General features: G+C 41.7%; 1 protein-coding gene across 1 annotated transcript in view; it reads left to right on the top strand.

Annotated features, from left to right (window-relative positions):
- Window positions 1–1,034: 1,034 nt before the first annotated feature.
- LOC120253788 overlaps window positions 1,035–14,433 on the top strand; it is a 71,789-nt gene continuing 58,390 nt past the window's right edge. The window contains exons 1-4 of the mRNA XM_039262021.1: window positions 1,035–1,326; window positions 2,246–2,526; window positions 3,995–4,011; window positions 4,146–4,199. Of these exons, the coding sequence (XP_039117955.1) occupies window positions 1,035–1,326; window positions 2,246–2,526; window positions 3,995–4,011; window positions 4,146–4,199 (644 nt within the window). The remainder of the gene's footprint in view (window positions 1,327–2,245; window positions 2,527–3,994; window positions 4,012–4,145; window positions 4,200–14,433) is intronic.

Genomic DNA, 14,433 nt, shown 5'->3' on the forward strand with positions numbered 1-14,433 from the left:
TAAATGATGCATTCCCCGGGGAACAACTATGCAGTATTCAAGTGGTAGCAGAGGATGAGACCCCATGGTTCGTTGACATCGCAAATTATCTAGCGGCGAAAACTTTTTCGAGGTGGCTCACATATCAACAAAGAAAGAAATTCTTCACCGACCTCAAGCATTATATCTGGGAAGACCCGTATCTTTTTCGGGTTTGTGCGGACCAAGTTGTTAGGAGATGTGTTTTACGAGAAGAGGGGCATGACATTTTGAGGCATTGTCATTCAGGTAAAACTGGGGGTCACTACAGTGGAAACAGAACAACCAAAAAAATCTTGGATGCGAGATTCTACTGGCCTAGTATATTCCAAGATGCACAGACATTTGTACAGCACTGGGATAAATGTCAGAGGACGGGGAATATTTCAAAAAGAGATGAGATGCCACAAAATTGGAACCAAGTTTGCGAAGTGTTTGACGTATGGGGGATTGATTTCATGGGCCCGTTCCCTAGCTCTCACGGTAATAAGTTTATTCTGGTAGTAGTTGACTATGTTTCAAAGTGGGTGGAAGCTCAGGCATTCCCATCATGTGATGCCAGAGTTGTAGTGAAATTTCTGAAGAAACTATTCTTCCATTTTGGCGGCCATAGAGTGATCATTAGCGACTAGGGCACTCATTTATGTAACTCTCAATTTGACAAGGTCCTGAAACAGTACGTGGTGTCTCATCATACTTTGACTCCATATCACCCCCAAACGAGCGGTCAGGTTGAAGTTTCAAATCGGGAGTTGAAGCGAATCCTAGAGAAAATGGTGAGTCATCATCGAGAGGATTGGGCTGATCAGCTTGACGATACACTCTAGGCCTATAGAACGGCTTACAAAACGCCCATTGGAACAACACCATACAGACTAATCTATGGGAAGGCATGCCACTTACCCATCGAATTGGAGCACAGAACATATTGGGCCATAAAACAGTTAAATTTTGACCCCCACTTGATAGGCCGCAAGAGGAAGCTCCAACTTAATGAGCTAGATGAATGGCGAATGATGGCATATGAAAAATCATTGCGCTATAAGGAGAGAGTGAAGGAAAGCCATGACCGACCCATCAAACAGGCTAAGTGCTTCCAAGAGGGAGATCAAGTACTACTCTTCAACTCTCGACTAAGGCTCTTTCCCGGCAAATTGAAATCATGGTGTCATGGACCATATTCAGTCACACATGTGTTCCCTCACGGCGCCGTTGAGATATCTCATCCACAAAATGGAACTTTCAAGGTCAATGGTCAACGATTGAAACATTACTTTCCGGGTAACAAAACTTTGCCAAAGAATAGAGGTAACTATCCACCATATGTCCCACCATGATCCTGAGGTAAAACACGTCAAGCTAACAACGTTAAACAAGCGCTTCTTGGTAGGCAACCCAAGCTTTTGAACTCTTTACCTTCTCTTTTCGTATTATTTGAGTGGTTGTGGTTTGTGTTCTTTAGTTTTTGTGCATGTTTGGTAGCCTTGTTCATCATCTTTCTTATGTTTTTCATCCATGTCGTTGAGAATGCCTTGAGTGATTTGATGTTTAGACTCCATGAAATTAAATTCCTGAGTGTTTATGTGCTTAATTTGGCTTTGTTTTCATTGTTTTTTAGGTTTGGAGAAGGCTAAGTTGATGAAAATCTGGAAATCACCCGTTTTATGAATGTGAGAGAAGCCGTGAGGCATCCAGAGAGCTCTCACGGGTGTCCTTGCGCCCGCAAGGACACCCGTGAGGAATCCAGAGAGCTCTCACGGGTGCCCTTGCAACCGCAAAGGCACCCGTGAGCCATCCCGAGAGCCCTTGCGGTTGCCCTTGCGGCCGCAAGGGCACCCGCAAGGACACCCGAGTGAGGGTTTAAATTAGCCCCTCACTCATCTTCTTTCTTCTCACTCACACACTCATATTCTTTCTCTCATAACTTTCTCATTTCTCCACCAAATCCACTAATTTCTTTTGCTCTAGATCACTATCCTCCTCCTCCAACCATGAGCTTTTGATGTTCTTTTTGGGATGATTCTATGGGGTTTTTGCTCTCTTTGGATGGTGGAACATGTGTGGAATTAAACTTTGTGATTGTAAATTTGTTGTGCTCCATTTACAAACAAGGTTCTTGCAAATTTTTTTGGGTTTACTGTAGTACTGCCATTTTTCACTAGTTTTCATTCCATTGAGCTTGTATTTGTTTAAAAATTTGTTAATTGTTCTTACCTTGGTCTTGTAGTTATGAGGGTGAAGAAAGTGGCCTACAAGAATGCTAGGAGGGACCTTTCTCCCCCTCCCAACGAACCAAAGTTTAAGAATGAAGAGCACAAGATCTGTTATGCACTTTTATCGCGGAAGGGGGTTGGAACCATTCGGAGAATAGATTGGGATCTCTTGAAGCTGTTGGGTTTGGATGGTATAATCTTGGAGCTCATCTCCCATAGTGGGTGGGACAAATTATTCTCCATTGAAGAGCCCACCTACAAGGAGTTAACACTAAAAGTTTTGAGCACCGTCGAGGTTGCGAAGCATTGTCCATTCACTTACCAACCAAGTTCTATCTCCTTTCGTGCATTCAGGAAGAAGCATCGGGTTACGCAATATCACTTAGGTGTACTCTTGGGACTTTACACCGAAGCATATACACTCACACCCGGATTCAAAGACTTATCACAGGATTTTCCGTACCCAGTAACAAGTGAGAAGTATTGGGCTTCCATTGTTCAAGTCACGGCACACTCCAGACCCTCATCACACTATTTTTCCCTAAGTCCGGACCCGAGTGTCAATCTCTTCATCACATGACTTGGGAAGTTTCTTGCTCCATTTCCTTGTATTTATTGCCTATCTTTCCCACCTTGTTTTGCTGATTTAGTTACATTGGGGACAGTGTACACCTTTCGGTGTGGGGATGGAGTATTTTTACAATTGCATGCTTGAATCACCAATGTTAGCTATGATTTCATTGTTAAGGACTTCCTAGCTTGGTAGAATGATAGTTGTGAGTAGTACTCTATCTGTGCTTGAATGTAGATCTGTTTCATCTTTTGTGCACCTTTATACATGTTCATGAGCACTTTCACCTTGTACACTCCAACCAACCCATCATTATGATTTTGGCATTAATTTGTTAAATTCTATCTTCAATGCACTTTTAAGCGCTTTTGAGTTCCTTTATTGTTTTCTCTACCTTAAAGTTAACTATTGTAGCAAGTTTTACACTTGGGGACATAAGATACAGTTGTGCATGTGATAAGAAAAGAAAAAAGAAGAAAAAAATGAGAAAAACAAAAAAAATGAGTCTATGACAGTATTCCTCTGCTAGTATAGCATGAATACGTCTATGTAGACTGTATTCGAGTACGTTGTGTGGCTCTTGTGCCTAATAAGCATGTGCATCCTTCGTGAAAAGATTGTAAAAATTTTTGATGCGAGTCACGTTAGTCGGACTCAGGGTGTATGTTGTATATTTGTGTGAAAGAAATAAAGTATCTCTCTTGTTCCCCGATGCTTGCTACGTAGCCACTTGAAAGTTAGAGTTTTACCCTAGGAAACCGGAGGATTCTTAATTGAGTATTGAGGATGTCTTTAGTGTCTTAATGTCATTTTTCATTTTGTGTGGGGTGAATGGGCATCCTGGGGTAATCCAGGGTGTGGAGATCAAGGGGGAGTTAGCACACACACTCACAGGAGCACTCTAGATGAAACAGAACTATTATCACTTCACTATTCATTGAACATCTCACTTCTTCATTTTTGTCCATTCGTGCTTGTGGAGTCCTTTACACTTGAGCTTGAAGTCGTGCATTTAGCCATTTATCTTCTTACACCTATTCTTCATGTTTGCTTGCTTGTGGACAAGCAAACGCTTAGGTATAGTAAACGTCTAAATGTACATATTTTGTACGTACCGAAGCGCATGTTTATTATATTTTATTGAGAACTTGATGCCTTTTTTATGGTTTAATCATTTTATTTCATGTTTCAGGAACAAAAGAAACCTAGGTGAGCTCAACGACGGAATGTAAGAAGAAATTGACATCAAAAATGTCATTTTTGGACCCGGGCATTGTACATGCACTGTAGCAGCCCGGAACATGAAAATTTCAGAAAAAGTCTAAGTCTGGATTTCCGTACAGGCAGTATTATAACCATCCTTATATGCAGTATTGTGAGGGTGAGGCCACCCGCAGGTAAGCCCGAGTTCGTCCCTTTATAAGCATTGTTAGGGTTTCTTTTGAAAAGGAGGAGGCCTTCTTCTTAAAGTTCACCACCACAACACCAAATCGGAGATAGAAGTAAGGTTTTGAGGGCATTTCCATGGAGGATTCAATAAGGAGAGCGCGATTTTGGGCGAGATCTACTCCTAGGGCTTGTGTAGAGGAGGATGAAGACAAGGGACGCCATCTCCGGCTTTCATTCTTTGAGGGAGTGTTTCTTATGTTTTGTTTGGTTGTTTTCATGGATTTCTTGTTGTATTTGATGACTATGAACAACAAAACCCCAAGGTCACCGGATGTAGGTGAACCTTGGGGGTGAACTTGTGCTTGTATGGATGCTTGGCTCTTTCTATTGTATTTTGGCTTGTTTGTGATCCTTGGTTGGTGTAATTGAATGCTTTGGTATGTATGAGAACTCAGTGTATCAATTCTTAGGTAATTCTAGGTTGCATGACCATTTCCCTAGTGTTAGACTCACCAAGCTTGGAAGGGAAACATGTATAAATATGCTGTGACCATCGGGTATTTATACCCCTCCAATTCTAGGGTTAAGTTTTAGCTTGTATTCTAACCCTAACTTAAGAAAACCACCTTTCCCATTGCAATCGTAGGAGGATTTGGATTTGGGCGGAAGAGATTCCATATCCAATACTCGTACCGGATTAGGGGTCAATTGCTGTGACAATCGGGTTGACCTAATCTAGGGTTTTCTTGGTCCAACTAGCCATATGCATGTTAGTTCTGCCATCCTGCACACTTTAGTAGCCCCTGAGAGGATCCTCATCCGCAACCACTTTCTTTCCTTGATTATCCCCCGTATCTTACCTTCATTGTTAGCATTTTATTTGCATTTTACTTGTTTATTTGTTTTATCACTATCACATTCAAACTTGGAGGTTAAACAACATAGTGAAGAGGAAGTAAGAGTAGCTTCTCGGGCCGTTAGGAATACGACCCCCTCATGCTCGCATGAGGGGTATTACTTTGCGATCCCGTACACTTGCGTGGAAGCGATCAACCATGCCTAACTCTATACAAGTCCCAGAAGAGAAATTGAATAATTTCTCAACTTTTCACTCGTACAGAACCGCAATGAGTTCTAGGGATTCCAAATGATAAATCCTCTTCCTAGATGTAGACCTAACCCTTTGGTCCAGGTGAAAGGTCCCTAGTCATATTTAAGCCCTAGGTGCTAAAATTACTTCAACACTTCACTCCGTTTCCTCTTCAACTAAGCCCTAGTGAAAGGTCATCCCTTAGCCCAGTCACTTTACTATGACCATAAAGAACTTGAGGAAATGGAGGTAGGATGAATCATAATGGAGGGGAAAGGGCACACTCCGCTACCTCTCGACTCACCCTCTCAACCCTCTCCAATCTAGCTTTGTGTAACTCTCGTGGTGTGTCACTCACTCACAAGGGTTACCAAAAAGAACTCTCAACCCTAGTGTCAATTTAAGGGAGTATTCAAGCAATCAAGTATACAAGATTGGAACTCAATTAACATATCAATTAATGAAAGCAATATAACAAGGTTTAATGAAACAAATACATCCCACGCTTCACAAATCCAAGTACCCACTAGGGGGTTTAGCTCTCCATGGAGCTAATTACAATCAATAATAGCGAATGTAAAAACAAGTAATCCATAGAAAACTCCTTTGATAGTTGTGACGATGGTCTTCTGGAGAAGCCTCTACTCGTCCAAGGTTCCCTTTGTCTAGCCTAGGATACACCTCGTCGGATCGGTGCCGATGAAAGCTCTTTGGTTAACCTTCTTTCAAATGGAGAGTGATGTCAGAGGCATAGAACCTCTCCTAATCGCTAGTGAATAACTCTCTAAACCCTAGCTACCATCCTCTCTCAAGTTGGGGAAAAGATGGAGAAAAAAATTGCTGAAATTGCGGCTGAAATCGGCTTTAAATGGGTATGGAATCGGGCATCCATATGCCTTGGTGGATTCTCCTCACGGTCCTATGGAATTCCACATGGGCGTGGATAATTTCCATACACCCATGTGGATTCTCTGGAATTCTCTTTTTTGGGTGGCTATGAACAGTACCTGCTACAGTAAATTAATGCAGTATTTGCTGTATTGCCCTGCTGTAGTACCGGCTAGATATAATCCCAAATCGATGTTTTCATTGAGGTAACATAAACTGACATACATTTACATTGTATATCGCTTTGCTTCTTCAACAATGGCTTCATCAGTGAAAATCTTGCTATTGATGCACAAGCCGGGATACTCGAATGTGACTGCCTTTGTGCCCCTCCAAATCATTGTGCTAACTTGAATATATGGAGGTTGGCACACATTCTCACATCTTGAACCCAACTCATGTCTTCGCGTTTGATCCTTCTTAAGATTTCCTCCAAATGGTGCATTCACGATATACATTGGCTACTTTCTTTAACATTCGGCTTCACAACCCTATATGCATGAAAATAACATAAATGCACACATATGAGCACTAAAACCTGATAAAAGTAATGCTCATCATAAACAAAGAACACTTCGCATTCTTATCACACAATCACATATCAACTTGTAAAACCTAGGATGTTATTGTTTCATTGACCTTTTATTATGCTTTCTTTAATTGATGTCTTTAATTGAGTTCCAATCTTGAATTCTTTTTGAATGATTTCTCCCTTAGAGTGACGCTAAGGTTAAGAGTCCATCTTGGTAGCCTTTGTGGATGAGTGGCACACCATGAGGGTTAGACAATGCTAGATTGGAGAGGGTTGAGAGGGTGAGTCGAGAGATAGCGGAGCACCCCCTTGCTTCTCCGGTGTGATTTATCTTACCTCCATATTCCCAGAGTTCTTTGCGGTCACAATAGAGTGAAATACTGAGAGAGGAACTCCGCTAGATCTTAGTTGCGCTATCAATAGAGTGAAGCGTTATAGTAATCCTTAGTATCTGGGGCTTAATTTTGACTAGGGGTCTTTCGCCTGGACCAAAGGGTTAGATCTACATATAGGAATAGGGTTTATCACTTGGAATCCCTAGAGTTTCTTGCAGCTATACACAGTGTGAGGTGTTGGGACTAAGCGATTTCTCCACTAGGACATAGTGTAGAGTAAGTCATGGTTGACCTTAGGTTTGGGACCATGTATTTTAGGATCTCTACAACTCATTAAGCATCAGTTAGAAGACATAATAGTTGGTCTTGCACTTAAATCAATAACCCTAGGGGGAGCAATGTCCAAGTGCCCTAATTTGTATTGATTGTCTTTCCTCTCATTTTATTATGCCTCTCTTTCTTATTTTCTATAGTCTTGTTCACATTGATTTTATCCACACTATTATTGTTTCATCTTCACTTAGTTAAGTAGCAATTGTTGTGTTTCTATTTACTATTCCCTGTGGATACGATAACCCACTCGTCTGGGATTTATTATTTCGACAAACCCTTGCACTTGCAGGTCACACACAAGGGGTGTTGAGAAGTTTTTGGCACCATTGCCAGGGAATAGGTATTTTAGAAACACTTAGCATTTTGCTATTTTAGCTATTCATTGTTTATTCTATTTCACCTTTTCTTATTCTATCATCATTCTGATTTGTTTTTGTTTCTTTTGTAGCAGCTCCAGGTTATGACCCGAGGGAATCCTTTGACAATAGTTGAAGGAGATCCTAAACTTGAACGAACACTTCATAGAATGGGTATAGAACCTATTTAAGAATAGAATCATTCAGCTGAAATAGAGGGTGAAGGATCTGAATACACATGGCTGAACAAGAGTGCTAATAAAGAACTCTTTTAGAGGGGCACATCCATTTGGAGGGGCACAAAGGCAGTCACACTCGAGCATTCCGACGTATGCACCTAGAACAAGAGCTCCACCAACTTGCCTATCATTAAAGAAGCAAGTGATCCACGACGTGAACGTGTGCCCGTTTGCGTTACTCCGATAAAAGTATGGATTCGGGAAGCTATTCAGGCCGGATATTGTAGTAAAACACTGTAGCAAGTACTATTGCAGCATTGTTCATAGCCGGCCGAGAAAACAAAAGTTCAGAGAATCCACACGTGCGTGTGGAAATTATCGATGCCCGTGTGGAAATTCCGCACGGGCGCGTGAAGCATCCAAGCCCGTGTAGTCGCCCGATTCCAGCCCTATTTAAAGCTGAATCAGCCCCGATTTTAGTATTTTTTTTCTCCATCTTTTCCCCAACTTGAGAGAGGCCTTCGGCAAGGGTTTTGAGTGGTATTGGCCAAGGTTTTAGAGAGGTTCCACGGCTCCAACATCGTCATTCCTGAAGAAGAAGGTTGGTAGGGGAGCTTCCGTCGAGGCGTATCTTATACCGGACGAGGGAATCCTTGGACGACGAGTAGAGGACTTTCCACAAGACCATTGATATGACTATCGAGCGGGTTTCTTTATGGATTCATTGCTTTTACATTCTATTTCTTTGATTGTACTTAGCTCCATGGAGAGCTAAACCCCTAGTGGGTACTTGAGTATTTGTGAACCCTAGGATGTATTCATTTCTTTGAATCTCTTTATTATGCTTTCAATAAATTGATGTTGATTGTGAGTTCCAACCATGAATGCTTGTTTGTATGAACATTTACCCTAGAGTGACACTAGGGTTGAGAGTTCTCATTGGTAATCTTGTGAGTGAGTGACACACCACGAGCGTTAGACACAGCTAGGTTGGAGAGGGTTGAGAGGGTGAGTCAAGAGGTACAGGAGCATCCCCTTTCCCCTTCAACGTGATAGATTCTACACTCGTTCCTCGAGTTCTTTGCGGCCATAATAGAGTGAATGGTCTAAGGGATGAACTTCTGCTAGGGCTTAGTTGCGCGTGCAACGGAATGAAGTGTTTAGGTGATCTTAGTATCTAGGTCTTAATCGTGGTTAGGGACCATCCACTTGGACCAAAGGGTTAGGTCTATAATTAGAAAGAGATTTATCACTTGGAATCCCTAGAGCTCATTGCAACTCTATACGAGTGCGAGGTTGAGAGGTTATCTAATCTCTCCTCCAGGACATGTATAGAGTTAGGCATAGTTGACCTTAGATATAAGACAATGTAATTAAGGATTTCCACGACTCACCATTGCATTGATTAGGAAGCATAATAGAGGGTTCTTGCACTTGAAACAATTATCCTATGCGGAGCATTATCCGAGTACCCCATCTTTATCGATTGCCTTACCCCCTTTCTTTACTTTTGCTCTCTTACTTGTTGTTTTTATTGTTGAGAATTGAATCATTGTTACACTTATCATCATTGATCTTTCACATAGCTAAAAATCGAATTAAGTATTTTTATTCACTATTCCCTGTGGATTCGATACCCGCTCACCTGGGATTATTACTTCGACAAACCCGTGCACTTGCGTGATATACGCAAGGGGATCTTGTCAAGGGCGATGAACCCTTGTGTGATAACAAATCCAATAACTCCCCCTCTATCTTCAAAAGACTATGTTCATCGTGCTTTCAGGTCATGGGTAAGAGGGAAACTTTCATCTATTAGCCCCCGTGAGGTAAGGCAAGGTACGTCAAGCTAAGTGATGTTAAACAAGCGCTTCTTGGGAGCCAACCCAAGTCTTTATGTTTTTCTAGGTTTTAGTTACCGGTTGCATGAATAAGAGGTTAAGTGTTGGTGTCTTGATCTTTTACATGCTATTGTTGTGATTTTCTCATGGATCTTTGGTGTTTTCAGTGCTTAATTGCGTTTTGGTGAAGCTTCTTGGTTATTTGAGCGTGTTTTTTATGTTCCTCTGATTACATTTTCATAATATAGATAGGATTTGAATACTTGTAAATGTTCAGAAATTTTTTGTTATTTTTTCCAAGTAATCTAGAGAAAACACACGGTCGTGTGGAAATTCCACATGGGCATGTGTTTGCATTCAGAGCTCATCCCGAGAAGACACTGGGGCGTGCATTTGCCCCTGTGAATAACCTTATGATGGTCACACGCCCGTGTGTTTCTCTGTAGAGGTTCAGAGGGCTATCCCGAGAAGACACAGGGGCGTGTGTCTACGCCTATGTTTGACCCTGTGAACTACACACTAGCGTGGGTAATTACCACACGCCCGTGTGAATTCCTGTAAAGAGTTCTCCATCATCCCGAGAAGGCACAGGTTCATATGAATGCCCTGCGAGTACGCCTGTGAAGATCCACACGCCCGTGTGGAATTTTCACAGGGGTGTGTGGAACACTTAGAATTTTTCTCGGTTGGACAGAGAAGCCACAGGGGTGTGTGGGTACCGCTATGGGTCTGGCACACCGGCATGGGGAATTTCCACATGCCCATGTGGATGCATTCAGATATAAAGTGTGCTATCCTGAGAGCACACAGGGGTGTATGTCTGCCCCTGTGATGCTTTCCTATGGAGTCACATAGGAGTGGGTAATTTCCACACATCTGTGTGGATGTACAAAACACCAAGAGATGTCAGTTTTCTTTAAAAGTTTTTCGTGTTTCTTCATCTTCTCACTCCCATACACTTAGAGAATGCTTTCATTCACTCTCATGACTTCGCACCATTGTTTTCGAGGGTTTTTATTAGAGTTTTCTGGCCGATTTCAAGCTTTCATTCTCTATTTCGTCGGTAAACCCTTTCTTTCTTTTCTTCACAATTACTTAATTTGCATTGATTAAACTGGTGAATGCGGTTTGTTATTATGCTAAATGGTTTATGTATGCTTTAGAGTGAGTTTGGAATGAAGTTGTGATGTATTTTTAAGTTTTTAGTATGGTGGCCATGCGGTTTTCATGCGCCATGGATCCACACACGCGCGTGGAATTTCCACACGATCGTATGGATTTCTATAGTGTTAATTCTGTGAGTGTTTTAATCAATTTTTCTTTTCAAAGCTCGCAGACATGTCACCTAGGACTAAGAAAGTGGTTGGCAAACATCCTCGTGAGTCCTCACCTGAGCCTGAGTACCGAGAATTCTCGATTGTCGAGCACCAGACTCGATTTGAGCATTTATAGAAGCTCAAGTTTGGTCAGACGTGACTACCGGATTTGAGCTTGCTCAGGGAGGTGTAGTTGCCCAATGATATTGCGAATGAGGTTAAGCAGTTGCTCACGGTGGGTAGGTTGGGCAGATTATTATACATTCGTGAGCCCACCATTTGTCTTTTGAACTTGGAGGTATTTTTATCTTTCGAGTTTGATCGATCGTATAGGAGATTTGAGAGCGTCGATGTCATACAGCTTAGAGCATTTTGACACCATTATAGTATGAGTATCATGCAGTTCTCAGTCAGATTTGGAATATACAAGGAGAGCTTCACTATAACGCGGGAATACGAGCAACTACAAACAGATTAGCCCGGTACTCTGACACCGTAGCACTCATACAGAGCGTTGTGTGGATAGGGATAATATGAGCTCAGAGTGTCCAAGGCCATGATCCTTTCTTGACCTGCTTACCGCTACTTGAACAACATTCAGAGTAGGTCGGTGAACGGCCGTGGTGATAGTACTGAAGTCCTGAGCCGGCAAGAGCTACTGTATATCTCTATTCGATGGTTCATAGCACGTTGATCCATATAGGACACATCATAGCAGAGTACTTGTGACATCAGGGGGAGTATACCAGGATCGGGGTGATCTTCTCGGGCCCATACATCACCAGACTCATCGTCGGGATGGGTCTACTGGATGAGATTATAGGGGCTGAGAAGACGATTATTCCAGCACCCCTCGGCTTAGAGACCATGTGTATGATGGGCATGATCAGACGCTATAGAGATAGGGTGTATGTGCTAAATATACCCCAACCAGAGCCATCAGAGATTGAGGTTGATTCAGCTAAACCTGCTCCTAAGTTGCAGCTAGAGCCGGTGGAGACCGATGCATCTCCTGCAGCACAGGAGCTGCTCCCAGTGTTTATCTTCTCTCCATCTCGAGCCTATGATCAATTTGAGAGGCTCTAGAATGCTGTAAGGGTGCTCTGGACTAAGATCATCGAGGTTCGCCCGACACAGTTCGCGTAACACACAAAGATGATGGCGCGTCTTAATATTTTACAGTAGCTACTTGAGCGTGTTACCGCCTCACCATTCATTATGAGACCCTTTACCCCACAGGCTCCTCCAGCATCACCATCATCAAATCCACGACACCATTTGACTTGGCATTGCTACCAATAGTATTAGAGCAGCCAGCGCAGACACCAACACTTGGTGCATCCTTTTCTTAGTTCTTTATGATTTTCTATTTCATTTTCCATATTTTATTTTGGGCATTGTATACTCAGAAAGGATCTTATTTCTGAGTGTATCTTATTTTTTGTCTCGAGTTGCATTTCATTGCTTTACTTTTATATACTCAAGTTTTATTTTGTTTTTGTTGAGCTTTACTGAACCCCTTGTGTATGCCTACAGATGGTCTTGTTAGTATGGAAATTGAGGATTAGTCATAGACACGGTCAATGTGTTTTACACTTGGCTGTGTGTGCTTCTCAAACCGTTGGAGCTCAACTTCCAAGGATTTAGCTCCATCAAATGCACCACTAGGAGTTCATTGGAGTATTGTTTCAATTGCCCGCTCCCACATAGATTTTGAGTGATATACTTTGTATTGTGCTTGCATCGCGTACATTGAGGGCAATGTAAATCTTAAGTGTGTGTGTGTGTGGGGGAGGGTGGGGGGTAAGTTCACATTATACATGTTTTATATCTATGCTTTGATCATGCATGCTCATGTAGCTAATGGCGATTCACCTTAGTTGCAATGACTCTATTCTTGAGTTTAGGAGAATCTTCATCATAGAATGTTTTCATGCTCTAGTTTTTACTTGGATTTTTAGGAATTTTTACCTGATTGACACTTATTCACTTGTTGCACTACTAGCTCATTAAACTCTTTTGGAAACTCAGCTTTGATGTTTAAGGGACTAATTTGTGCTATTTCTTGTGTTATTTGTACTGAAGAAAATAAAAAGAGAAAAATACTTGTTTTAGTTGTGCATTTGTGGTGAAATGAGCTACCACCTATGAAGTATGAAGCTACTCTCATAAGTGGGATACTAGTTATGCCCTAACGAGAGAAAGAGCTATCTCATGGGATGAGTGAAAGCTACAACCCCAGTAGAAAAGAGCTACCACTTCAAAAGTGTGAAAGCCACCTTGGTGGCCGCCTAGGAAAGGGCTACCATAGAGGATCTGTGAAGCTACTTCCTTCTCTTTTCTTTTTGTACATAAATAAGTCCCTCTTAATTAGAACTTTGGGAAATACATGCTTGATCAATGCTTGTGTATTAGTAATATGAAGTATTCTTTTCTTACGATGAGCATTACTTTTATCAGATTTTAGCGATAATATTTGTGTATTTGTGAACTTTCGTGCATGAAGGGTTGTGAAGCCAATTATGAAAGAAAGAAGCTAAAGTAGATTGTGATTGTACCTTGTTGATGAAGTCATGGAGTGAACAAATGTGAAGGCACAAGTTGTAATCAAAGATACATGAATGTGTGCCAACCTCCATGCGCTCAAGAAATTACATTGTTCGGAGGGGCACAGAAGCAGTCACATTTGCCTATTCTGACTTGTACAATGTTAGCAAGATATTCACCAATATGGCATTTTATTGAAGAAGCAATGTGATCTACGGCATAGACGTGTGTCCATTTATATTACCTCGATGAAAAGTGTGGATTCGGGAGTATTTTGCCGGAGTACTATTGTCACAATTTATTGTAGCACTTACTGTTCACAGGCGGCAGAAAATCAGATTTCTAGAAATCCACATGGGCATGTGGAAATTCCACACAAACATGTGGATGCCAGATTCCAGCCATTTATAAAGCCACAACTTGTACCGATTTGGGCATCCATCTTTCATTGTTCTCTCCATCTTTTCTCCAACTTTTGGGAAGCATGCGACTAGGGTTTAGAGGGGTTTTCGCAAGGGTTTTGGAGTAGTTCTACGACTTTAACAGCACATTTCTCTTTGAAGATAGTTATTGGGGAAGCTTTCATCGGCAACGATCCGCCGGGGTGTGCCTTAGGCTTGACAAAAGGACCATTGGAGAGGATGAGGCTATTTCACAAGATCATAAACACAAATACCGAGGCAGTTTTCTTATGGATTATATGTTTTTATTTTTAATTTCATTATTGATTGTATCTTGCTCCATGGAGAGCTAAACCTCCTAGTGGGTACTTGGACTTGTGTTTCCTTAGGATGTTATTGTTTTATTGACCATATATTATGTTTT

This window comes from Dioscorea cayenensis, unplaced genomic scaffold (assembly GCF_009730915.1).
Source record: "Dioscorea cayenensis subsp. rotundata cultivar TDr96_F1 unplaced genomic scaffold, TDr96_F1_v2_PseudoChromosome.rev07_lg8_w22 25.fasta BLBR01000210.1, whole genome shotgun sequence".
Taxonomy (NCBI): domain Eukaryota; kingdom Viridiplantae; phylum Streptophyta; class Magnoliopsida; order Dioscoreales; family Dioscoreaceae; genus Dioscorea; species Dioscorea cayenensis.